General features: G+C 42.4%; 1 protein-coding gene across 1 annotated transcript in view; it reads left to right on the top strand.

Moving 5' to 3' along the window:
* gal3st2 (galactose-3-O-sulfotransferase 2) overlaps window positions 1–25,517 on the top strand; it is a 27,066-nt gene extending 1,549 nt beyond the window's left edge. The window contains exons 2-4 of the mRNA XM_056283718.1: window positions 19,586–19,696; window positions 21,999–22,830; window positions 23,278–25,517. Coding sequence (XP_056139693.1) covers window positions 19,586–19,696; window positions 21,999–22,830; window positions 23,278–24,246 — 1,912 coding nt within the window. The 3' untranslated portion in view covers window positions 24,247–25,517. The remainder of the gene's footprint in view (window positions 1–19,585; window positions 19,697–21,998; window positions 22,831–23,277) is intronic.
* The last annotated feature ends 2,238 nt before the right edge of the window (window positions 25,518–27,755 follow it).

Genomic DNA, 27,755 nt, shown 5'->3' on the forward strand with positions numbered 1-27,755 from the left:
CTCATAACATTTTTAAAAGTTTTATTTGAACACATTAGAATTTAATTTGTTTAATCAAATTGTCCTAAAAAATCAATATTACAAATTGCCCCCAAAAAGGGTTAAAAAGTCATAAAATGTATGGATAGCAGGATCATTTAGCAGACATTGATAACTGATATAGTAAACAGTGCACATGGTAATGTTCAGGCTGTTCTCATTCTCTGGTCGTAGTAAAACGTACGAAAAGTAATGCACAAAAATTCACATGTAACCCACGTCGCCGTGGGCCAGGCTGCGATCACGTGACCTAACCTGTTAGGACTGCGCAGCGCTCTGAATCGCCCCACGAAAAATTGTGCATTACTTTTCGTACGATATCACACCAACCGTTCATGGGAATACGTTGTAATGTTTCCCGACATTTTCAGTAAAAATCTATTTCTTATAAACGCGTCCTCAATTTCCGTCAACACCGTCAGATTTTTTTTTTTTTTTTACATTATCGTGAATAACTCGGGAATCACCCCTGGCACCTATCTGCTTGAGGACCCCTTGGTCAATTACTGCTCACGCCGTCCACGACTTGTACCACACGTGGTTTGGTAAGTTTTCAACTTTTTGATAATTTTAAGGAATAATATCGATATAACTGGGGTCACAGCTTTTACACGTCAGCACCGTCTCTCCAGTACATTAAAATTTGTTAAGAATTTTGGAAAATATGTAAGTGTTGTAGTTAGGGTTTGCAGGTAGCTAGTGTAACCTACAAAAAGACCCACTGGCCCGTTCGCCAGGGGGTCGGCCTCCTTTAGTCTTGGGGTTAGCGGATGTCTTTTGTGTAGGTTACACTAGCAATTGAGAAAAAACAAAATGGTTCCATTGTAGACCACGTTGCTGAGATACAAAAACGTTTAATTTTGTCAACGCCGTCAGTTTTTTTTGGTCTGACGGCGTTGACGCGTAATCTGATTAATAATGTTGTAGGTGCACGGATAAATAGACTCGCTAGCCCTTGGCTAACGGGTCGGACCCTTTAGTCGACTGGTTAACGTAGTCGTCCGTGGTGCGGGAGACTCGGGTTCGCGTCCCGGGCGCGGCGGTTCCTGGACTGCCCCCCCCCCCGATTCGCTAGATTGGTGTCAGAAGTGGGATGGTGAGACCGTGAGGCCACCGGAAGGGCGTGCGCCCAGAGGCGTGAGGGCATAGGGAGTTGATATGCTGAAGCGCATCCGCGCTTCCCGGAGGAGGGGAGTAGTGTAACGTGCATGGATAAATAGACTCGGTAGCCCTTGGCTAACGGGTCGGACCCTTTAGTCGACTGGTTAACGTAGTCACTCGTGGTGCGGGAGATACGGGTTCGCGTCCCGGCTACGGCGGTTCCCGAGCTGCCCCCCCCCCCCGAATTCGCCACAATATAATAATACTAAAGTGCCCCTAGGTATGAGTGATGAGTGTGTGTTTGTGTGTCTGTATGTGTGTATATATATATATATATATATATATATATATATATATATATATGTCGGCCCTGTGATGGCCTGGCGGCCTGTCCAGGGTGTCTCCCCGCCTACTGACTGCTGGGATAGGCTCCAGCATCCCCGCGATCTGAGAGCAGGATAAGCGGTTCGGATAATGAATGGATGGATGGATAATAATAAAAATAATAATGGATTACATTTAGATAGCACTTTATCTAGACAACCAAAGCGATTGATGGCAGCTGCTCTCTTAACACACCTGCACACCCCAACACGCACGCACGCGCGCGCACACACACACACACATTAAAGGGGTGGTTTGATACAACTGTTTTGTATTATCTCTCTATTATGATCTAGCGCAGTCATTCCCAGAGGGGATTTTATTTGGGTCGCCAAATGAAATTTGCAGAATTTCTTCCAGTTTTTTATTTTAAAAGCTCTATATCTGCAGTACACCTTTGAGACACATGAGAGAGCTTGTTGGTATTTCTGCCACATTCACTGTTTCCGTCATAACACAGAACACAGACATAGACTCAACGCCTCGCCCGGTGCACCAGCCTGAACGCAATACTAAAAAACAAGCAGGCCACTTATCACATTAGCAAGGTATACGTACATTGGACATTTGGAGTAGACCCAAAAAGATCATATTCAGGAGAAGTAAATAGCACATTGGCACAATGAGATGTGACGTGGAATAGACGTAATGTGGTTAACGAATTGATTGACCGATTGTTTGATAGCAATAGCTGCACTTAAACAAAAGCCTACTTGTTCTTATAAGAAGCATGAGCATTTCAAAAAACTTTTAACAAGAAGCATGTTTTTGATATTACTGAATATTTGCGGCCCTGTGACGTGATGTGACAGGCCCAGGTCCTGTGATGGCCTGGGGGCCTGTCCAAGGGGCCTCCCTGCCTGCTGCCCGGTGACTGCTGGGATAGGCTCCAGCATCCCCGTGACCCCGATTGGGATAAGTGGCTTGGATAATAGATGGATGGATGGATGAATATTCGTATTGTTCGGACAATTGTACTTATAACATTGAATCGAATATGAAAGGCTAGCGTACATTCTGTTTGTTTTACTGATGAGAGGAAAAAATGAGAGCCTGTTAACTCCACCTAAATGCACTTATTTTATTTCATTTATAATGTGTATATTGTTTTACTGATGAGAGGAAATAAAAACAATGAGAAAGCCTGTTAACTGCCTAACTGCACTTATTTGGTCTCATTTATAAAGTATGTAACATACTATGTTATCAATAATGTGCATAAAACCAAGTTGTGATTGATCAAATATATCTTTTCAAAATGGATGGTTTACCTATTCAAGATAATATAAGGTGATGTGGAAATGGCTGTAAAAATGGTCAGGAACTTTCATTTACGCACAAATTCACTCTTCTCACGATTTACAGATATTGCCTATTGTGAATTGGGTCGCAATGGTTTGGCATTTTTAAAAAGTGGGTCTCCAAAAAAAAAGTTTGGGGAACACTGATCTAGCATACACAAACACACACATAGGACAGGACTGTTGTGTATTATGTCTCCACTATGATCGGGCCTACAGACAGCGAGACAGACCGAGAATTTATGAATACAGCTTTCCAATATAGCTTTTCTTATCATCTACTACTACTACTACTTTTAGCTGCTCCCATTAGGGGTCGCCACAGCGGATCATCTGTTTCCATCTCTTCCTCTCTTCTGCATCTTCCTCTGTCACACCAGCCACCTGCATGTCTTCCCTCACCACATCCATAAACCTCCTCTTTGGCCTTCCTCTTTTCCTCTTCCCTGGCAGCTCCATATTCAGCATCCTTCTCCCAATATACCCAGCATCTCTCCTCCACACATGTCCAAGCCATCTCAATCTTGCCTCTTTGCTTTGTTTCCAAACCGTCTAACTTGAGCGGCCCCTCTAATATAATCGTTCCTGTCCTTCTTCATCACTCCCAGTGAAAATCTTAGCATCTTCAACTTTGCCACCTCCAGCTCCGCCTCCTGTCTTTTCATCAGTGCCATTGTCTCCAAACCATATAACATAGTAGCTGGTCTCGCAACCATCTTGTAAACCTTCCCTTTAACTCTTGCTGGTACCCTTCTGTCGCAAATCACTCCTGACACTCTTCTCCACCCACTCCACCCTGCCTGCACTCTCTTCTTCACCTCTTCTGCATTCCCCGTTACTTTGGACCGTTGACCCCAAGTATTTAAACTCATATGCCTTCGTCACCTCCACTCCTTACATCCTGACCATTCCACTGTCCTCCCTCTCATTCATGCATAGGTATTCCATCTTGCTCCTACTGACTTTCATTCCCCTTTCCTCCAGTGCATACCTCCACCTCTCCAGGCTCTCCTCAACCTGCACCCTACTCTCGCTACAGATCAAAATGTCATCCGCAAACATCATTGTCCACAGAGACCCAGCCATCTGGCAACTCTTCACTACCACCCAGTGCCTGTCTTAACTCCTGCCTAAACTCCACACGGCAGTCTTCTTTCTTCAACTTCCACCATTTGATCTTCGTGTCTGCCTTCACTCGCTTCCTCTTCTTGGTCTCCAAAGTCATCCTACAGACCACCATCCAATGCTGCCTAGCTACATTCTCCCCTGTCAACACGTTGCAGTCTCCAATCCCTTTTAGGTTGTGCCTTCTATATAAGATATAGTCCGCCTGTGTGCACTTTCCTCCACTCTTGTACGTCACCCTGTGTTCCTCCCTGTTCTTGAAATATGTATTCACCACAGCCATTTCCATCCTTTTCGCAAAATCCACCACCATCTGTCCTTCCACATTTCTTTCCTTGACACCATACCTACCCATCATCTCCTCATCACCTCTGTTCCCTTCACAAACATGTCCATTGAAGTCTGCTCCAATCACCACTCTCTCCTCCTTGGGTACCCTCTCCACCACGTCGTCCAACTCACTCCAGAATTCTTCTTTTTCTTCCATCTCACACCCAACTTGTGGGGCATATGCGCTGATAACATTCAGCAATATACCTTCGATTTCTAGCTTCATACTCATCACTCTGTCGGACACTCTCTCCATCTCCAGCACACTCTTGACATACTCTTCCTTCAGAAATACCCCTACCCCATTTCTCCTCCCATTCACAACATGGTAGAAGACTTTGAACCCACCTCCGATACTCCTGGCCTTACTCCCCTTCCACCTGGTCTCTTGCAAACACAGTATGCTTACCTTTCTTCTTTCCATCATATCAGCCAGCTCTCTCCCTTTACCAGTCATAGTGCCAACATTCAACGTTCCGACTCTCACCTCCACATGCCTACCCTTCCCCCTCTCCTTCTCCTTCGCCCAACAGTAGTATAGTTTCCACTGGCACCCTGCAGGTAACAGTACCGGTGGCGGTCGTTGGTAACCCGGGCCTCGACCGATCCGGTATGGAAATCATATTTATGATCCGCATATTTGGTTTGGCAAAGATTTTACGCCGGATGCCCTTCCTGGCGCAACCCTCCCCATTGATCCGGGCTTGGGACCAGCACTAAGAATGCACTGGCTTGTGCATCCTCAGTGGCTGGGTTATGCCCTTTCTTATCATAATAACGTTATACTCTGTATGTTAGGCAAGCATGGCTAGGCAGAAACGGTCAGTGGAGGAGCAGAGTAAAAGGGATAGAAAAAAAAGAACAGAAGAAAGAAAGTATACAATCAGCTAGGGCTGTATCGCATACTTTTTTCTTTTTTTTGGACTTCAAATATTCGGCAGCAAGTATTCGAAGTTATTTGAAGCTTTGCTACAACAGGAAGGGGATTGTCAATTGACTTTCCAATAATCAAATTAAACAAATTGCACCATTAGACTATAAAAACTAAATTACTGATATCACAGAAAGTTGAATCAGTCCATCTGGACACAAAATTTATTGAGAAAAACGTTTTCACTCAACTAAGTGACTTCTTCAGTCCCAACTGACTGCAGGTTTCCATCTATCCATCCATCCATCCATCCATCCATCCATTATCTGAACCATTTAGCCCGCTCTCAGGGTCGCAGGGATGCTGGAGCTTATTCCAGCAGTCATTGGGCGGCAGGCAGGGAGACACCCTGGACAGGCCGCCAGGACATCACAGGGCCCATACACACACACACACACACACACACACACACACACACACACACACACACACACACGCACACACACACACATTCATACCTAGGGACAATTTAGTACAGTCGATCCACCTGACTTACGACTGTGGGAGGAAACCAGAGCCCCTGGAGGAAACCCACGCAGACACGGGGAGAATGTGCAAACTCCGCACAGGATGACCCGGGATGACCCACCAACGTTGGACTACCCCAGGGCTCAAACCCAGGACCTTGCTGCTGTGAGGTGACCGCGCCAACCACTGCACCACTGTGCTGCCTGACTGCAAGTATCCCCACCCTTATAAACAATATTTTGGCATAACAACAGAAAACAACGATCGGTTTGAGCGTCATAACGACCATCCCTGAACCGGGGGAGGGGGGGGGGCTAAGCGTACATCTGTTGGCATCTTACAATGCTGTGATTGCAACTATTCCCCAATCCTCTCTGAATAGTACACATGACCATTGTAACTAGTTAATGGTCACAGCAATTGCATATGAAACCAATCATTGTTTTCAGTTATTATGCCACTGTATTGTTTATAAGGGTGAGGATAACAACGTTCCTCTTACCAGAGAGCTTCAGAGGAGCAAACAGACTTGGTCAAACACTAAGACACCTCACAAGTCCAGTGGTCAACCACTGACACTATCTCGCAGGATTCTGAAACAGTATCACCCTTCTTCATAAGATCCAACAATTTGGGTTGACATATAAGTTGGTGAGAGAAATGAAACACAAAATGCAGAAGAAGTCAACATTCTTCAATAGTGTCACCAAGACCATCCAAGAGTTCTTCATTAGCGCTGCACGTCTGACAGCAGACAAAAGTGACACAATCACAAGGAAGAAGTCAAACAAGCAGAGAATGATCCTTACTGACACTATGATCAACCTACATAGTGACTTCCTATGAAGCAGCCCAACTGTGAGACTCAGTTATTCATCATTCTGTGCTCTGCGGCCATTCTACATCACGCCACCAAAAGCCTCTGACTGAAAGACCTGTTTGTGTCAGCATCATGAAAATCCTCATCTGATGCTTGAAGTCCTTCGAGTGTGGGGTGTCATGAAAACTACGATATTGGAAGAGAGCTTTGATCTGGTGTGTTGCTCTTCTGCAAGTGAGATTAAGGTCGACCTTCTTCCCTAAATCACATGGCAAGGGCGCCCCAGATGGCATTGGGGGAACAATAAAAAGAACAGCAGACAGCCTTGTACTGCAAGGAAATGATATAGAAGATGGGAAGACCTTCTGTGAAACTGTCTCTAGTGCTTTGAATGGTGTCAAGCTGTATTACATCGATGAACATGAGCTGACAAGATATGATAATTCTCACACAACCAATCAAACAAGTTCAATCGACACAAAAAAAATACATTGGGCCAATCTATCACATCAGAATAGTCTTCACTACAGAGTGATGTCATGTTGTTGCAGCAACCCATTTATGTGCCAATGCTTCAACCCCAGTGCCTTTGATTTCCATGGCTTCATAGAAGAACAGAGGAGGAACAGCACAGACGTCAGTTCTGATGAACACACTGTGTTAGAGTCCAGTAGGATAAGTCCTCTGGCATTGTTAATGGAAAGGATGGAGCAGGAGCCCCTGAGAGGTCCTGAGGGCACTAGTAGTTCTGACCTTGAACGATGCCGACTAGCAATCCAGCAGCCTGATACTCATGACCCGCCGGGCAGCATCGAAGAAACCAAAGTCTTTAGGCTCCGGGGGGAATATGGTTGCACAGATGAAACGTAAAGGAATTGATGGAAGGGGCACCACCAGGAGTGGAGCTTGTGACTTAATTTGACTCAACAAGGAAATTCACCTGGCCCGAACACGTAAAGGATTGACAGATAGCTCTTTCTTGATTCTGTGGATGGTGGTGCATGTCTGTTCTTAGTTGGTGGAGCAATTTGTCTGGTTAATTTCAATAACAAAGGAGACTTCAGCGTGCTAACTATACTGAGCACAAAAAGTAAAGAAATTTGTGTTTGGTAGATTATTTCTTTGTTGTAACAATGCTTCTTGGCAATAAATCTTATACCGTTGGAAAGCCTGTTTATTTCCCTTTTAAATGGTGCCAGATTTGTAAGGAACATGCATTTGTGGGATGAGCAGCAGAGCTGCATATGTGGGTTGCGCCCCTGAAAAATTCTTCTCTGCCAATGCCAAACAGCTTATTTTGCTGTTGCTATTGACTCTTGTTTTGAGCTTCTGGTACCCCAAGTGCTGACAATCAGGTGCCTGATATAAGATTTATTGCCAAGAAGCATTGTTACAACAAAGAAATAATCTACCAAACACAAATTTCCTTACTTTTTGTGCTAAATTTAGTTATGCAGCCCCGTGTGGTTGGTGTCCAAGAAGGACAAGTGACGTTCAGCCACACAAGATTGAGCTATGACAGGTCTGTTATGCCCTTAGATGTCCAGGGCTGCATTCGTGCCTCACTGAGTGGATAAGTGTGTGTCTACCCTCCGCCGATCCCCACCACTAGTGGGGTTCAGCGGGTTAAGGCTGAAATATATGAACGGACACAAACAGCTGTAAACACCATGGACGCATAGTAGTTCTTTTTTTTATTTAAGTTTTTATTGAGTTTCTTTAAGGAAAATTGATACAAATGAACACGTACAAAAGACCAAAAAAAAAAAAAGAAAAAGGAAAAAATATAAACAAGAACTAAACCTGCAGACTTAACAAAAGCACAGCATCATTTCTGCAGCATTCATGACATTAATGCTTCAAACGTCCATCAGCACATCATCAGTCCTTGACGGAGTTACCAAGTGATGGACGCATAGTAGTTCAGTTTATACTACTTTCTGGAATCCGCTTGGAGTCCACACATGTGAAGTAGATCGGTGTCTGATGTATTCTGCGGAGTCTGACCTGTTTCCATGCATGTGAACTATGAATCAAATCAAAATGGCTACATACATGAAAGAAAAAGAAGAGCTGCTGAGTCTGTTGTACTTAGCCCAGTCACATAAAAAAAGAAAAGTGCAGTACACGTTTGATTTTATTGTTTTAAAGATGAATTGTAGAGATGCGGGTAGCAATGGACCTTGTCACACAGCCTCTCTTCAAATTCCGTATCCATTTTGGTTTCCAGCGCAGGTGCAGTTCGTGCCCTTGTAGCAAAGTCACAAAATCTGGTCTGCACGCAGACAGCTGGTGCGGGCGGACATGTGCAAAGTTGGGTAGTGATGAAATTTACGTCATGTGGACCCTCGCATACTTGCGGACGCAAAAAATACAATACCCACTTAAACAGCACCTCTCGGCAGAGTTTGTGATGTTTGTGACATTCAGGAAGTGCCCTCACATCCCTGAGGGGCACCAGTACTGACTGTGCAGGTGCTGGATGTGATTTTCCCCAGCCTCATCTGCTGCTTCCCGTCTTTCAGGAAGTTTGTGATCCACTGACACATGGAGGCAAGCACAGTGAGCTGGGTGAGTTTGGTGAGGAGGACTTATGAGATGATGGTGTTGAACACCGAGCTGAAGTTCACTGACGGGATCCTTGCGTACGTCCCTGTGGAGTTGAGACGTTGCAGGATGTGGTGCAGTCCCATGTTGACTGCATCATCCACTGACCTGTTTGCCCTTTAGGCAAACAGCAGGGGGTCCAGTGATGTCCTTCAGTTTGGTCAACTCCAGTCTCTCCAAGGACCTCATTACCACAGACGTCAGGCCGATGGGCCTGTAGTTGTTCAATCCAGTGATGGAGGGTTTCCTGGGGATTGGGATGATAGTGGAACGTTTGAAGCAGAAGGGGACTTCACACAGCTCCAATGATCTGTTGAATATTCCCGTGGAGATGGGGGTCAGCTGGTCTGTGCAGAGTTTTAGACAGGAGGGTGACACGCCGTCTGAGCCTGGTGCCTTCCTGATCCTCCATCTCTGGAAGAGCTGACACACATCCTCTTCACAGACCATTAGTGCCAGTGGGGAGGCAGGGTTGAGGGGAGTGGTGATAGCATGGGGTGCAGTTGGTTGTGTGATGTCTGAGTTGGAACAGGTGAGGGGTGTGAAAGTGGGCTGATCAAACTTGTAATAAAACATATTCAAGTCATCAGCTATTTGAAGGTTCTCTTCAGTGTGGAGGGAGGGTTTCCTGTAGCTGGTGATGTCCGGCAGGGCTCGCCACATAGACGCAGGATCGTTAGCTGAAAATCTGTTTCTCAGCTTTTCAGTGTAACCCATTTTGGCTTCTCTGCTCTCTTTTTTCAGTGTCTTTCTGGCCTGGTTGTACAGGATCCTGTCTCCACTCCTGTAAGCCTCCTCCTTGGCCTGACGAAGCTGCCTGAGTTTTGCTGTGAACCAGGGCTTATTGTTATTGAACGTGCAGAAAATTTTGGTGGGCACACATATGTCCTCACAAAAGTTGGTATAAGATGTCACTGTGTCAGTAAGTTTGTCCAGGTCTGTAGATGAAGCCTTAAAAATACTCCCAGTCAGTGCAGTCAAAGCAGGCCTGAAGTATCAGTTTTGACTCGGTGGTCCATCTCCTTATAGTTTTAACCATAGGCTTTGCAGATTTTAGTTTCTGCCTGTATGTTGGTTGAAGATTAACCAGACAGTGATCAGAAAGTCCCAAAGCTGCACAGGGAACAGAGCGATATGCATCCTTTAATATTGTGTAGGAGGGGTCCATTGTGTTTTTATCCCTGGTGGGACATTTAATATGCTGTCTGTATTTTGAGAATTCATGGCTGAGGTTTGCTCTGTTAATATCCCCAAGAATAATGAGAAGAGAGCCTGGGTGTTTCCGCTCCATACTGGTTATCTGGTCAGCCAGGTGTTGTAAGGCTTCACTAACACAGGCCTGAGGTGGGATGTATACACCAGCCAGAAAAAGGATGAAAACTCCCGTGGTGATTCAAACGGTTTGCCTTTGATGAAAATAGTCTCTCGGTGAGGAGTGCATATTTTCCTTAATATTGTGACATCTGTACATCAACCTTTGTTTATATAGAGGCAGATTCTTCCTCCCCTCCTTTTCCCTATTAACTCCATTACACAATCCACTCAGTGGAGTTGGAAGCTTGGCAGATGTAAAATGCTGTCAGCAATGGACTCACCAAAAACTTTTCCCTTTGCATGATTCAATAGCTGAAGCTTATGTCTACCAGCGTATACTTTTCAAATTCAAGAAGTACAAAAACAAAAAAATTCTTAACACATTTTGTCCCACGTTTCAAGAATGGGTGGTGAAACAGTAAAGTGACTTGTGGTCCTGTGATATTCCCACAGCATTTTTATTGGAAAAGAAATTTGATTGAATGTACATGTAAATAACAAACTTTTATCAAAGGATAGCTTCGCTCATTTTGATCCCTAACACCCTTATAATGTTCTTGGGTAATTCTAAGAATTGAAGACAAACATTTTGCCGTTCGCTTCAGCTTTGAGAAACTTATCACTTATCAATCGCTGAAGCCTTCAAAAACCAGATGTCTCTTCAAAAATTAGGAATATCATTGTACTCTCGGACATGTCCCAGTTATGTGCCACTGAAAAAGAAATAGTCACAAATCATGCTTTCTGTCAAGTTAAAGGTATCCAGTGTTTCGTCTTGATGCATGCTTAATCATCCAGGTGCTGAATGTTTCCTTTTAAACAGTTTGGGTTTGTTTACAAGTTTCTCACCAAAACACTCGAGGCCTGATAAACATGAAGAATGCATTTCCTACTTCATAAAACATTTGCAAGTTCTTTTTTTTGTGGAATGTTTTGTTAGCTGCATTTTTTACATTGGGTTACGATTTCTTCTTCTCTTTGTGTTGGTGGATAAGGCCTGTTACTGCCACCAACTGTGGAATTGCCTCACCGATATCGATGTGAGTTCTTTCTTGGTTATTTTGTTTTCTCGGTTCAAATTTGTGGTCAGCCTTACTTTTCTTTGCTTTCGCTGCAGCTGCTGCGCATCCTCTGATCACATGTCTCCGTCTTCTTCTTCCTCTTTTTCTTCTTTGTCTTCTCTGTTTTATGTTTAAGGAAATGTGTAATACATCATCTCTGTGCGCATGCATGTATGTCATGCACATGCCCAAAGAACACATGATACAAATGATATGTGGACCTACTTTTCTTACTTTACCCTATAGGGCCACTTGTGGTCAAAAACTCCATTGGACACCTCTAAAATTACTTTATTTTTCCCTTCCACAAATATGTTTTCCTTGATACATCTGTACCAGGTTAGATATTAAGCATGTGGCTGTAGCTAATGATCTAGGACTGTCTGGGTACAGGACTTCCCGCTGTCACAAGTGCGCAAGTTAAATAACAGATGGTTGGGATACTGTGTAAAACGGCAAATAGTTGTTCCTTTCATTCATTCATTCATTCTCCAACCCACTTATCCCAGCCAGCGTTGCGGGATGCTGGAGCCTATCCCAGCAGTCATTGGGCAGCAGGTGGGGGACATATTACATATGAACAAGAAACAAATGAAGCGAGCATGCTTTGAGCTTCCCATTTTTGTAAAGGAGACATCATGGTCTTTGAAGGCTTAAACAATTGCTGAACCTTCTTACTGGGGCTAGACATGGTCCAATGGGGTAAAGTGGTATGTTTCTCAATACTGAAGTGATTAGTGAAGATTCTAAATCATACCTGACATGTTAAGATGAGGACTGGGTTCAAAAAAGTGAACCTATCCTTTAATAAGGTAGTCTCGATGCAGCAATGACACCTGTTTGTGATGAATGCACTAGTTAAAACTAATGTTCAGGTAGGCAGTGATAAGAGTACATACATATAAGGAACTTTGAAGGCTGTTGTCAAAAATGATCTACTCTCGGAACGTATAGCAAAGCAAACTTTTGGACTTGTAAGCACCCTTGACCTTGCACAAGCCTCAGTGAAATAACACCAGTTTCCACTGCCTGCCTGCAGGCGAAAAAACTGGCATACTGTTACAGCACACAAGTTATCTGATTGCAGCCACCTGACTGTAATCAGATACTGACCAATTACCACCCCACATTGCCTGCAAAGTGAGATGGAGCATTGGTAATGGACAGTGTTGTTAGCCATTACATATTGATTTGGTTATGAGATTTAGGGTGGGGTAGTTTCTTTTTGATTTTAGTTGATTTGATTAATATTTTCACCCTTGCGCAGTGTGAAAAGTTGACATGGAATATTTCTCAATCATAGCAGTGATCTAAAACAGTAGCTGCAACCAAGGGAGGGAAACAAATCTTTATAGTTGGCTACTGAGCGGCTTAGTTGGGGTGGAGGTTAATAAATGTCTGACTCAGTAACGCTGTACTGTAACTGCTCTTGTCGACGAAAACACTTGTTACCAACAGAGAGTTTTCCCGATTGAGTCAGAGCCTGTTATTTATGGTCAAAAGTTCCGCCGTCTCTGTTGAGTTTCACGTTTTCCCCAGCCTCTCATATCAACATTCTACTGTTTAATTTGAATCATAGATGTGAGTTCAGTGCCTGAGGATGACCTCACTGGGGATATCAGTATCCAGAGAGAGATTAGGAGCTCTTGGGCAGACAGAACAATTTAAGAGCATTCCAACTAGGGTGACTGATCTCTGGATAAACCATGTGTATTTGGGATAGATCATGAGTTTGACTCAGTACCCCCCCCCTCCCCCATTACTACTGATTCTCACCAGTGGGATACCTCAAATTCTTCAAAAGACAAGGTTCTCTACTAAAGTTTCTTCTTAACTTACGCACAGGGGGCAAAAGTTCATGTGTGTTTGTGTGCACACTTGGGTGAGATGTGCTGGGGAGGGTTGGGAAGGGAGTGTGGGTCATGCTCCAGATGTTGCCATAGCCTGGAGAAACGTGAGGCATTTTGTTTAAAAGCCTCTTTATTCATTCCTTATGTATGCAAACATCAGTTTGTTTCCACTCTGTTTCTCTCTCTGTTTCTCTCCCTCACTGCCTCCTACCCTCCGACCACCTTCTGCTTTGTTACAATTTCATTTAGCAGACACTTTTATCTAAAGTGACTCACATCTGATAGTTAATACCACACAAGCAAGGATCTAGTCAGGGGACAACAATGTAAGTTAAGTGCCAGAAAACTAGGTTCAAGTCTGATAAGATAAAGGTGTCAACTGGCAGCACACAAAAGCAATGCATAGGGTGCATAGAAGCGAGTTTTCTTTTTCGTATTTGTTTAGAAGTTGTTCATATAATTTCTATCAGCATCATGAGCTCTGTTCAACCACAATGTATTTTATAGAGTGCACAAGGTTGTTTGTACCTCCTTACGTGCTGTTTGCCACTGCTGCCGAAAGATGGCGGATGCAGGGCAGTTGAGAGTAGCCTTGTGTGTCCTATGCATGGTTTCCAGCAAGTTTGCTGCGACATTGGTATGGGTAATATTTGCAAAATCTGAGGCTTTACAGTATTTGTTGAAATTTGCCCCCTTGTTACACCCATAATCCTTTCCTCAGTAGCGCCCCTAGGAATAAGGTGGATGAGGTAACCAAAATTGATAGGGTGAATAAAATGGGGACCGGGGCTTTCCACAAGCGCTGGCTTGCCACAGCCTTACAGCTGGACATTAAAGCATTTACAGCCGGCTTCATTTTGTTTATTCTCAGCCACAACACAGTCAACAGGCAGGCACATTGCTGATTTGGCTGTTTTGCATGCTTATGTGGAGAAATCTTGGTAGAAATAGATATTGAAGTGGTTGTTTTGTGCTTAGTAGGGTAGGGCTTTACATCATCTTCCTTAGCCAAACTGTTGCCATCAGGCAACGTTAAGCATGTTGTGCGTGCATGCGTGCGCGCACAACATTCTTAACATAACACGCACACATATGTGTTATGCAGTTATGCATAATACAGTTATGCAGTAAGGGGCACTGGAGTTGTTTGGCACACTTTTTCGCTTGTCATGTTTCTCTTGCATAATGTTAGACTATTCTAACCAGAAGCAAAGGTCATTCAAAGATAATTTCACATTGGCACATCTGCCATCCAACCTCAAAATCAGTGTGCAACCAAATCCATACACACGAGGGCCCTCCAGAGGGCATCGTGTGGGTCTGAAAATGTCTCATTTTAAAAAAGAAAGATGATTTTGGTCCACAGAAGTCTGCTGACTCAACCCTGACTGCATGTATAAATGTGTTTATTATTCAATAATGTTAGAGAGTACATATGCCACACACACAAAAAAAAGAGCACAAAGCCCAACTCAGAGAACACCGTCTTCTTTCTTCATGAAATACCTGCCTAGCTGCTCCTTCTCCGACCGAGTTCCCATTGATTCATTCAGCATCAAAAATCAGGCTTGACTCTGCGGTCCTGTGGAACTATGAAGGATCGTCACGGAGGAAATATGACAGACCCTGCAGAATGATGACATTATTAAAGCCACACAACCACTAGCCACTTAAGTAAACATGGACATGAGGACACCTCGCTTTAATAACAGGTCTGACCAACATTCAACAATCTTTGGATCAACTAAATTCATGTTCAACAAGCAACAGTGTCTTCACTCTCTCAAAATGGTTCTCTGAATATAAGTATATGAATGAATGACTGCGTGTGAGGCAATGAGAGAAAGAGAAATTGTACAAGAAAGAGTAAGAGTGTGTTAGTGAGCTATTACTAACAGTACAATCACAACGTCTAATTGCAATTTTATTGTTTTATTATTCTATTGGTACTACTATAACTGCTGCAACTACTAATGCTGATATCAGTAGTTTTATAAGTTGAAAGTGTACAATCTTGACATTGCCTTAAAATGTTCTTCATACATGCTGAGAAGTAAAGCAAACGACATCTCGCTTGCTGGGATTTCTGGTGTAATAATATCCTCTGTGGCATCAGCCAAATTAGAGAGCAGCATTATTAAACTTGGGAGTGAGTATGGCCCTGGCCCTGTAGAACTGCAGTAATTGAGGCAAATGCTGGTCCAGCCCAGGAAAAAAATGACCCTCTCAGGTCAGCTGGAGTGATAGGAGTGAATTCAGCTTCAGTCTATAGGAAATTTAAAAAAAAGAAAAGAGAAGACAAACTTTTTTCAGTTCTATTTGGCAGAAAGGTGACCCACCCCACAGCCATAGGAAATAATGGTGTTTTGCCTGGGTCATCTCCCAGCCAAAGTGCAGTTCTCCTTCACAATAGAAGATGGCTGAACATTTTTGTTGCTATTGAGCGGGATTGAAAATTTGTTGCTTACATGATTTAAATACCATATTTTAGAAAATGTATTTATGTTTATAATGTTGTCCTTTAAAGGCCAGGGTTCGAACCCTGCAGTTGTCCAACCTGTGTGTGTGTGTGTGTGTGTGTGTGGTGGGGTGTGTGGTGGGTGGGTGGGGTTATCCTCTGTATGGAGTTTGCATGTTCTCCCTGTGTCTGTGGTGGGTTTTCCCCCTGGTACTCCGGTTTCCCGCACCATCGAAAGAAACATGCATGTTAGGGTTTATACTCCTGTCTGTGCCCCTGACCAAGGCAATGGGAAAAGAACTGGAGTTGGTCCCGGGGCACAGCATGAAGGCGGCAACCCACTGCTCCTAGCTACACAGATCACAGCTAGGATAAATTAATTTGCAGTAACTGAATTTCTTCCAAGGGGCTTAATAAAGGAAACTTAATTTTTTGTTTTTTTAGATAGATGCAAATTGCCCTGACCATTAACTAAAGTTATGGCAATTTGCATATGAAACTGTTGGTTTCGGTCGTTATGCCACTGTGTTGTTTATAAGGGCGGGGATACCTGCAGTCAGTTGAGACTGAAGAAGTCACTTAGATGAGTGATGAAATGTCTCTCTCAATAAACCTGTGTCCAGATTAACTGATTCAACTATCTTTGATTTCCTTACCTGGATTATTGAGCATACATAAAGACATGTCCTTTCTAAGGTGACATTGTTTTGTTCTCTTACAAAATGCACTTAAGTAAACTCATGTTATTGATATATTTTCTTTTGTCTTTTTTTCATATTTGGCATTTAGGTAATCCAAAAATAACTGAAAGTAACCTGATTACATTACTTTAATATTGTGATACTTAGAGTAAGTTACTGAATACATTTTTCAAAAGGTAATTTGTAATTGTAACGGAAACTATTAATAAAGTAACCCCCCCAACTCTGTTCTTAGTAATGTATACACAGTGTAAATTATTAATGTTATTTGGTGTTGAGTGTGCTCAACACCAAAGCTCCTTCTGAGTTTCTGCCTGTTGGCCTTGAGGCTGCGAAGGCCAGTGAACACAATGAAGACAAATATCCGTCCTGTTACCAAACTGATGTTCTCAGAAACCTTACAAAGCGTGTCTTCTTAAACGTTCCACCTGCTGGTCTGGTGGTGCCAGGAAAAATAACAAAGAGTAAGGCGTCGGATGAAGAGATGAAGGAGAGAGAACAACAATATGAGACAAAGACAGTGGCATAAACATTTCTTTACTTGCTTAACACTGCTAAATAATTCTTGTTTAAGACATTCAGTCATTACCAAGCTGACTGACTAAGCCTATTGTAGGTAGATAATGTTTTAAATGAACACCTTTTTGTCTGTATTTTGTGACTGTACAAGGTTTACTTGCAAATACAAAACTTACGGGCATCCGGGTAGCATAGCGGTCAATTCCGTTGCCTACCAACATGGGGATCGCCTGTTCAATTCCTCATGTTACCACCAGCTTGGTTGGGCATCCCTACAGACACAACTGGCTGTGTCTGTGGGTGGAAATCTGGATGTGGGTATGTGTTCTGGTCGCTTCACTAACGCCTCCTATGTTCGGTTGGGGTGCCTGTTTGGGGGGGAGGAGGAACTGGGAGGAATAGCGTGATCCTCCCACATGCTACATCCCCCTGGCGAAACTCCTCACTGTCGGGTGAAAACAAGTGGCTGGCGACTCCACACGTATCGGAGGAGGCATGTGGTAGTCTGCAGCCCTCCCCAGCTCGGCAGAGGGGGTGGAGCAGAGACCGGGATGACTCAGAGAGCGGGGTAATTGGCCAGGTACAAATGGAGAGAAAAGGGGGGGGGGTAACTTATGATAACCTGGTGTGATAAGTGTGCACACCTCTAAACTAATCGTTTGTTGAAGCACCTTTTGAGTTTATCACAGCACTCAGTCTTTTTGGGTAAGACTCTATCAGCTGGGCACATTTAGACTTGGCAATATTTTCCCACTGTTGTTGCAAAAAGATTTTAGATCCGTCAAATTGCAAGGGTATTTCCTGTGCACACCCCTGTTCAGGTCACCCCACAGATTTTCAGTTGAATTCAGGTCTGGGCTCTGGTTGGGCCATTCTAATATGTTAATCTTTTTCTGGTGAAGCCATTCCTTTGTTGATGTGGATGTATGCTTTGGGTCGTTGTCGTGCTGAAAGGTAGAATTCCTCTTCATCTTCAGCTTTCCAGCAGATGCTTGAAGGCTTTGTGCCAATAGTGACTGGCATTTGGGCTTGTTCATGACTTCCTCCGCCTTGAGTAAAGAGCCAAAATGCCTTTGGTAAAATTAAAGGAGCCGCAGGAATTTCTGGCATTTACTGGTTGCTCCCCATCTTCTTCTTCTTCTTCTTTCGGCTTGTTCCCTGTTTGATAGTTTCCATCGGTACCCTGTGAGGGCACAGCACCGATGGCGGCCATTGTTACCCGGGGCCTTGATCGATCCGGTATGGTCTTGAGAATCCGCGTAATAATTTGGCAAAATTTTACGTCGGATGCCCTTCCTGACACAATCACTATATGTGACAAAAATCTTTTGTACTCAGCTTTTGTGAGTGCCATGAAATGTAGGGATTAATTCTTCATAAATAAAGGAAATACTCAGTAGCCAATTATCAATTTAAAGAAGTACACGTTTGAGCATAATTACAATTATAGCATCTTCACATTTGTTAGTTATATTTTGCCTATTCCACTGTAGCGTAATAAAACTATTATCTATCAACTATTAACAGCTATCAGCTATCATCTATGAAATGTGCAAAACTACAGATTTTACTGCACATTTTATTTATTCTATGACATTCATTCATTTAAAGAGATTTATTTATGTTTAATTTAGGTAATTACTCATGTAAGTAGACTTTTAAAGTTGTCTGCTCAAGCACAAGGCCAAAAATTCAGCTGATGAGCTGTGGTATATTAGCCATAGCTTCAGTATTAGCCAGCTGCAGTATAACTTAACCTGATTTGGTACAGTAAAACCGAGTAACTTAAAACAGCTGCAAGGGTGATGTGATTTATTTTTTTTCTGTCATTAATGACCACGGACCATGAAGTTTCTGCATCAGTAAAGTGTCTGGAATCTGTCAACTGTTGACTTAGACATAACTTACAATTAATTATCCATCATTGCAATATACATATACATCTTTTTTTATTTGCATAACACTGCTTAATAATTACAGCCTTTACCCTGTTTAAGACATTCAGTCATTACAAAGCTGATTGACAAAGCCCATGATAGCTAGATGTTTTAAATAAACACTTTTTTTGGGGTCTATTTTGAGACTGTAAAAGTTTTGCTTGCATTTTCTATGTATAATTCAAAAACTGATATTAGACTTAAAATTTAAAAGACCAAACAAGGTCTTAATGATGGATGCATTTGCAATGCATTTGCAGATGCTGTTTGAAATTATTGGCACCTATCTGTTTGTATCTTTCTTCTTTCATATCAACCCATTTGGATCATTGATAACATTTATACCTTTATCCGGTTGTTATTTTTGATGTGACGAAAAGAAGTGGCCCTTTAAGCTTCAGAGGTTACATTTTTCTGCTTTTAACACGAACCACATTTTCAAGGAAGTTCTGTAACAAAGAGGTTTCAACTCACACCAAGACCGCAGTACTTTACCCAAGGATGTGTTTTGAGTTGTGCCCTCTATCCGTTTAGTCACATGGTTTGCCACTCACTGCTAAAAAAAAAAAAAAAAAGAATCCTGCTGTTGGAAAAAGGAGAGCCATTCAACAGTGGCTGTGTTTTGTCTGCCTCCTGCAGGTGCATGAAGAAACTGCTGTGCAGATGGCTGTGCTCTCTGTGGAAGATGCTGATGGTTTTCACTCTGGTTTATGTGGCCGTCCAGATCCTTGAAGTTGTATGGCCGTCCAGGTACCAGTCCCAGTGCTATACAGACATGTTACTGTGCTCTATCTTTTGCCATGTCTAATGCAGTGGTTCTCACTGTGCCATGTATTGAACACTTTGTCCTTGATATTTTGTAAAAAAAAAAGAAAAAAAAGTGATAAACGCCCATCAAATGTGACATGATTAATGGTCCAGAAAACCGAAATCTGAATTATTTACTGTCTAGTTGTTTTATGGACGAAGGCAGATGTGCTGGTGCGCAGTGCAAGCTGTTCCTTACCTAAGAGAACAAATATGCAGAATCTTGCAAATTGTTCACATCAGCACATCCTGTAACAAGGTCTAGAAACATTTGCAGGTCTAGTCATCACCTTATAAACAGATGAAAGGTGATTTACAGTGGCTATAAAAAGTCCACACACCCCTGTTGAAATGGCAGGTGTTTGTGATGTAAAAAGAAAAAAAAAGATACCAAGATAAATCATTTCAGAACTTTTTCCACCTTCAATGTGAAATTGCAACCTATAAGAAAAAAGTGAAAAATAATCAGAAACATTCTGGGGGTAAAAAATAAATATACAAAATTGACAATAATCTGGTTGCATAAGTGTGCACACCCCTAAACTAATACTTGTGGAAACACCTTTTCATTTCATTACAGCACTCAGTCTTTTTGGGAAAGGGTATCAGCTTGGCACATCTTGACTTGGCAATATTTTCCCACTCTTCCTTGCCGAAACGAGATCTGAGATCTGTCAAATTGTGAGAGCATCTCCTGTGCACACCCCTTTTCAGGTCACCCCACAGATCTTCAGTTGGGTTCAGGTCTGGGCTCTGGCTGGGCCATTCCAAAATGTTGATTTGCTTTTGGTGAAGCCATTCCTTTGTTGGTTTGGATGTATGCTTTGGGTCGTTGTCATGCTGAAAGATGAAATTCCTCTTCAGCTTTCTAGCAGACACCTGAAGGTTTCGTGCCAAAATCAACTGGTATTTGGAGCTATTCATGATTCCCTCCACCTTGACTAAAGCCCCAGTTACAGCTGAAGAAAAGCAGCTCCAAAGCACAGTGCTGCCGCCGCCATGCTTCATCGCAAGTATGGCGTTCATTTAGTGATGTGCTGTGTTGTTTTTGTGCCAAACATACCTTTTGGAATTATGGCCAAAAAGTTCAACCTTGGTCCCATCTGGCCATAACACATTCTTTCACATAGTTTTGGGACACTGCAAAACTTGGCCAGGATTGGATGGGTTTGTTTTCTGGTTCCATCTTGCCACCTTACCCCATAGCCCAGACATGAAGAATACGGGAGATTGTTGTCACATGATGTCACATCTTGGCAGCTTCCCTGACCAGTTTTCTCCTTGTCTTATCAATTTTGGAGGGACATCCTGTGATTGGTAATGTCACTGCTGTGCTCCCTAAAATGTTTCTGATTGTTTTTCATTTTATTTTCATAGTCAAAGAAGGTGGAATCAATTCATCTGGATGCAAATTTTATCGACAGATACGTTTCATCATATCTGTCAATAAATGTATCCAGATGGACAAATTCAACCCTCTTTGATTTTCTTACCAGGATTATTGGGCATGCATAAAGACATTTATTTTCCTAGGTTGCAATTTCATATTAAGGGTGGAAAAAATTCTGACATGATTTATCTTGGTATCATTTTTTACATCACAAAAACCTGCCATTTTAACAGGGGTGTGTAGACTTTGTATAGCCACTGTATGTACAGACTATGTGCAAGTCACAACTTATAACCACACATGTAAAAATATGGAGTTTTTAACTGTATCAGCTCATGAATAAAATTAGTTACAGGAAATGTTCAAACTATGTCTATAGCCACATGAGGTACCAAACGGTCAGTTATAAGCATAAGAACAGTGAGAACAATCAAAAACAGATCATAGAAACAGTATAAGCAGGTATCTGAGCCCTTCTATTTGGTTGAGGCTGGAACTGTAGAGTAACAAAAGTCCATTGTGTTGCTCCTAGGATAATGATCCCAAAGTTGAAGTTGCTCAGTTGCTGCTTTGTCTCATGGCAAGGGAAGGGAGAAGAAATAGTCTAATGCAGAGTTCAGTGTGCTGCTCTCCATCACAGTCTCCACACCTAGAAAAAAAAAAGAGCTGTCCTTTTTTACAAGTTTGTTTTGGTTGTGCATAGATCAGTGCATTGGCCAGTTGGCCAGGTGCACCATATGGCAGAGGTACATGAATCTCAGGGCTCGGGGGTGGGGATAACAGATAATGTAGTTAACAACACCACATCGTATCATATTGTATTGACTGCATGTACGACTGGCTGTTTCCCTACAGGAGTGACAAACTGGCTGATGAGGGACTTCTGAACCCGAGGTTCGCGGCTGAGACCCTGCGTCCTCTTCTAACTCAGCAAAATGGCAGGGCACACCAATTTACAAAACCTTCACTATTTGTAAGGGGGAGGGAATTGAGTCCTTTGGATGAGGAAGGAGCTGTAAGAGAACAGCAAAGAGGGAGCCATAGCTTAGCAGAACCACGTGTTGGGAATCAAGTGGAAAGGAGAGACAAAAGACTTGAGGGGTATCTAAAACCATTGAATGATATCTTGCCAAGACGTGTAACACTCAACGAGTTTACAAATTTCCAGACTGAAATTTCAGTTGGAAAGCAAATTGCACCAGAAGACCTAGCACACATAAAGAAGCTCAACCAAGGGCTTCCTGATTCTTCGGTCCTTCAACAAGAGGAGAATGTCTCTCAAATGCCTGTGCACCACAGCAGCTCAGACAGCAGAGGGGGCAAGTTCCCTCAGTTCCACACCAGAAAGAAGAGTCTGACTGCATCCACTGAGCAGAAGACTGTGAAGACCCCGACTCTGGAAGTATCTTCCCTGTTAGACCACAGCAGCAGTGGCAAGAAAAGCATGTGTCAACCAAAAAATCACATTATGTTCCTTAAGACACACAAAACAGCCAGCAGCACCATCCTCAATATCCTGTATCGCTATGGGGACAGCAGGAACTTGACCTTTGCCCTCCCACTGCACAAACACAGCCAGTTGTTTTACCCTTACTTCTTTGCCACCCACTTTGTGGAAGGTGTCAGCAGCAAGAGTGTGAGAGAGTTCCACATCATGTGCAACCACCTGAGGTTTAAAAAGTCTGAGGTAAGCCTATTTTAGATGTTGGTCAAGTTTATTTGTATAAATGTCGGAATGTCTCTTGTTTTTTCAATAGAGTCATACATTTACTGGCTTACATCATATGCGTTATATTGCTACATTGTCATTTGTCTTTTGATCATTGCTTTAACTTTCACCATAATAGATATTGTTTTGCTTCAATACAAGTGCCTCTGCAATGCTTTGAAAAATTATAAATGTATAACCTGTTTCTTTTGATATTTCCATATTTCACTCACCTTTTTACAGCAGTTTGTTGGAAAGCAGATATAGCATCTACCTTGAGAAGCAAGTGATGCAAAAAAGATCAAAATAAATTATTCCCTTTTTCTTGCCCAGGCTCTCTCTTTAAAGTGAAAGATGTCTGTTTATTTGTATTTTCAATGCTTATCATCTCTAAAACACATCCCACTCTTTATCGTGTACCCTCAGGTGGCAAAGGTGATGGCGGAGGATACTTTCTACTTTTCCATCCTGAGAAATCCTGTGGCCATGATGGAGTCTGTCTTCGTCTACTACAAGAGCATCCCAGCCTTCCTCAAAGTTCGCAGTCTGGCGGACTTTCTTGACAATGCTTGGCATTCTTACAACAAATCTCTGTCCGGCAACCACTATGCTCGCAACCTTCTTGCCTTTGATTTTGGTTTTGAAAATAATTATTTGGGTGATGCGCAAGTCCTTGAGGAGCGGGCCATGGCGGCTATAGCAGCCATTGAACAGGACTTTCACCTCATCCTTATTTCTGAGTACTTTGATGAATCCATGATCTTGCTCAAGCATGCTCTCTGTTGGTCGCTGGATGATGTAATTTCCTTCAAGCTCAATAGTCGAAGTGAACGGTCACGTCTCACTGTTTCGCCCCACACTGCAGACCAGATCAGAGCATGGAATGCTTTAGACTGGAGGTTCTATGTATATTTTAACACCACCTTCTGGCACAAAGTGGACACTCTGGTGGGACGAGAAGAGATGAAGAAGGAAGTTGCTTCTTTGAGAGAGCGGAGAGAACAGCTAACGAAAACCTGTCTAAAAGATGGTGGGTCGGTGGACCCTTCACATGTAAAAGATGCTAGCCTGAAGCCATTCCAGTATGGTGCAGCTGTCATCCAAGGCTTTAACCTAAACCCAACATTAGATGGACCAAAAAAAATACAGTGTCAGCGCCTCATAACACCAGAGTTGCAGTACACAGACCTCCTCTACTCCAAGCAGTTCCCAGAGCTCGCTGCAAAGCACAAAAAAGCAGCTAAAATGCTGGCTTTGCAGCGCCAGCTTGGCTCAAAGCGAACTTCAATGATAGGTCAAGCTCACAGGAGGACATCAAGACTCAAAGACCCATATATGAAGAAACAAAATGACCCCACAAGTGCCCCGATAAAAAAGCCAATGCCAAAAAAATGATGGACACGTGCCGTAAGTGGTGACATATTTCTGACTTGCTCTGGTGATGGATGGGGACCATCCAGATGTTAATACTGAGTACACTTAAAAGTGGTTGTTCAGTCCACTGCTCATTCCTGTTGGTTGTGGTCTAAAATGTTCTTGTGCAACAAATACTGTCAGATGTGTGAAAAAATTTTTTTCTGGTTTCATTTATTTGTTAATAGAAACACAATGAAGTTGGGTTTGAATGGAGGGTTCATTTAAAAATAGTGAATGATAAGTGAATTTATTAATATAAGTCCCTTGGTTAAGGCTATATATTTCTTTGTCACACATTGAGTTGCAGCATGAAACTAACTTACAAAGTTGATATGAGACCAAAATATATTTATTCATAGTGAGTTAATGGGAAGGGGGCGAGGTGACGTAAAGCTTGCACATAACTATTTTTCTACCTTCTCTGCTTTTTATCGCTTTTCAGCTTTGAAATACCTCAGTTTTGTTCTCCTGTCAAAGCCTCGACCATAATTGTTATGTGCAGGGATTAGCATAGAACTCACTGGTAAACAAAAGAACAGATTTTTACTAAAGAATGTCAGGAAAAAGTTTTTGCTGCGGAGATTCCCAAAATTTATTCTTTTGATTATTGACTTATTACCAATTAATATATTCTAGAATTTTGTGTTTTTTTTTCTTTCAAAAACCATGAAGTGGGGAATGACTAGAAATGTGAAAATCCTTTCTGTTATCAGAGAGGTGTTATTTGAATAAAGTTCTCATTTGTAGAGTACTTCAATTTAAACCGCTCTAAATCTTAATTGCACTTTAGTAAATACAGCTGAATTGTGGATGATGATTAATAAAGGTAATGATTTATGAGGATCTTGATGACCTGACTCTTTGTAACAAATCACGATAACGTCTAAAAATGTCGAGGGTTTCTTTAATATGCTATTTCTATACGCACAGATTTGAAAATGATTATCATTATAAATCAACTGAAATGGGTTGGGGAGAATGTAAATCTGCCGGGATGAAAACAGACTGTACAGTTCTCCCTACAAGGAGAGCGGGTGCAGTATGGGATAAAACAAAGTATTTACCAGAAGCTTCCCCTTTCTCTTGTGAGGTGAGGAAACTAGTCAAATGTCACAGACATTTTTTTTCTTTTTCTTAGGGAGTTGTTCCTTATCCGATGCGAGGGTCTAAGGACAGGATGCTGTATTGCTATAAAGCCCCATTGAGGCAAATTTGTAATTTGTGATATTGGGCTATACAAATAAAATTGACTTGACATATTTTCATAATGGCTCAGGTTTTGATCTTGTCCTTGACTTAATTCGAATTCTATTTTTTAATGTAGAAAACGGAAGGATGAGTTACAGGCCACTCAGATATGAGGCGTATTGGTCTCATGATAATGATGCTGCGGTTTTGTTCTTTATCTTTTAACCCCAGATTTGCAACCCTGGCAGTTAATTTGGAATGACAATGTACATGTACAACTGATGTGTGCACATATCACAATCACCTAGAATCTGGTGTGTATAATCATACAAATTTTATCTCACAATGTCTTCTCTCACATCTAGTGGCTTCTCCTCCTCGTGAGTAACGTAACCAATCCAATTAACAATCAAAATAAGTTTTGGAGCCACAAATAACTGACATTTTTAAAGTTATGTAATGGCCAACCCGGTTAGGTCAGGCTTAAAAATGTCATGCATGGGAGGCTGTTTGTCGGCTACTCTGTTGCCAGCAAGTCTGTTCTCTGTACACCTCCATGTTTTTCAACCCTTGCATCCCTTGACAAGAGGACGTCAGAATCACACGATGGACAGTGCTAATGTGGGACAAAATTTAAGCAAATACTCATAACTATAAACATTGAACGAGTCTCTCTATAAAGTAGGATTTGGTGGGATATTCTTATAGTAAATGCACTTCAAGTGTCAATACTTTATTGCCATACAACTTAGTTAGGAATTTGCCTCAGTGTGGTCATGACAGAACAGTCACAGCGTAAATTCCAGAGGCGTAGCGGAGGGACCCATTAGGCACACGTTGTGTGTATGTGTGTGTGTGTGGGGGGGGTTATCTCCTAAAGGATAAAAAAATAACATTAATATATATATATATATATATATATATATATATATATATATATATATATATATATATATATGTGTGTGTGTGTGTGTGTGTGTGTGTGTGTGTGTGTGTGTGTGTGTGTGTGTGTGTTTCTTTTAAATAAAGCCAGGAAGCAAACTTTCATTGTGCTATCAACCTTAAAATTGTTTTAAAATGAAACAAAAAAAAGCTGGTCGGCTAGCCTGTGTTATCCAATCACAGTCGCCCCAGTGATTTTGAACTTTAACCTTGTGTAGACATCACGTGAAACATTGGCCTCGAAAAGGCGATATTGTGCAGTAGCATTTCAAGATGAGCAAGCGAGAGAAAAAAACCGACAGTGAAGCGCAAAACGGCAAAATGAGAAACGAATTTTTTACAAAAAAGCAAAACTAATGAAAATATCTTCAACTTTTACGACTGCGAAAGCAGTAACAAATGCCGGGGACGCCGATGCAGATGGCACCGGGACAAACGTAGGCGCGTCTGTTGTTAGCAACACGGAGGCTAACGCCACTAGCTGCACCCCTCCTGATCAGCAGGTAGACGTGGAGACTGAGCCTGATGATGGTAACCAAGAGGAGGCAAATCACACGCAGAAAACGACCAGACAGTCCTAATTTCTCGGTGGATTTGACAGGTCCCACGGTGAAGAGGACCATACGTGACTTGGGTTCGTGCAAACCGGAGGGACCCCTTCCCAGGGATAAAAACGGCAAGTGCTTCTCAAATGACTATTATTGCAGACGAGCTAAGTAAGTCTGGCTGTAAGGTCCCTCGTAAATAGCTATGCTGTTCTCCGAAGATGGACTGTGTGTATTGTGAGCCGTGTTGGGGTTTTTTCTGATAGGAGTTGTCCATCCCACCAGTCCTGCGTCTATTGTGCCTGGTGTCACAGAAGTGGCTACTGCTCTCAAGCTTCTTCTTTCTTTTTTTAGACCATTCCTGTCACTGTGGTAAGTGCTGAGAGGAAACCATCTGAGAAGCAATATTTCCCAGGGCAGACTGTCCAGACTAGCGATTCTCAGCGTTGAAGGCTAGCATGCTCGCCAGATGGATTTAACGAACATTGTCAAGGAAATCGCACAGAGAAATGCGAGGAGGAAAGGACGTCTTGGTCATCGTTAAAGGTAAGAAAGAATACATTTGATTGTAAGGGATATTTAGTAATCATGGACTCAACACAGGATAAGCTGTTGGCCCAGCCTTAGGCATATTTGTGTCTGTTTTCTGTGCTCGTTTATGAATGGACGGCCCATGTCACGTGACCTGAAAGCTGCGTTGTAAACAAGATGCGCGCGCAGGATGTGTGGCAAAACATGGCCGATACACAACGTGCGTGCCTAGGAAACTCACAGATAAAAGCGTATAAAACTTAAAATTAAACGGAGAAAAGT

Source organism: Lampris incognitus, chromosome 7, assembly GCF_029633865.1.
Source record: "Lampris incognitus isolate fLamInc1 chromosome 7, fLamInc1.hap2, whole genome shotgun sequence".
Lineage (NCBI taxonomy): Eukaryota > Metazoa > Chordata > Actinopteri > Lampriformes > Lampridae > Lampris > Lampris incognitus.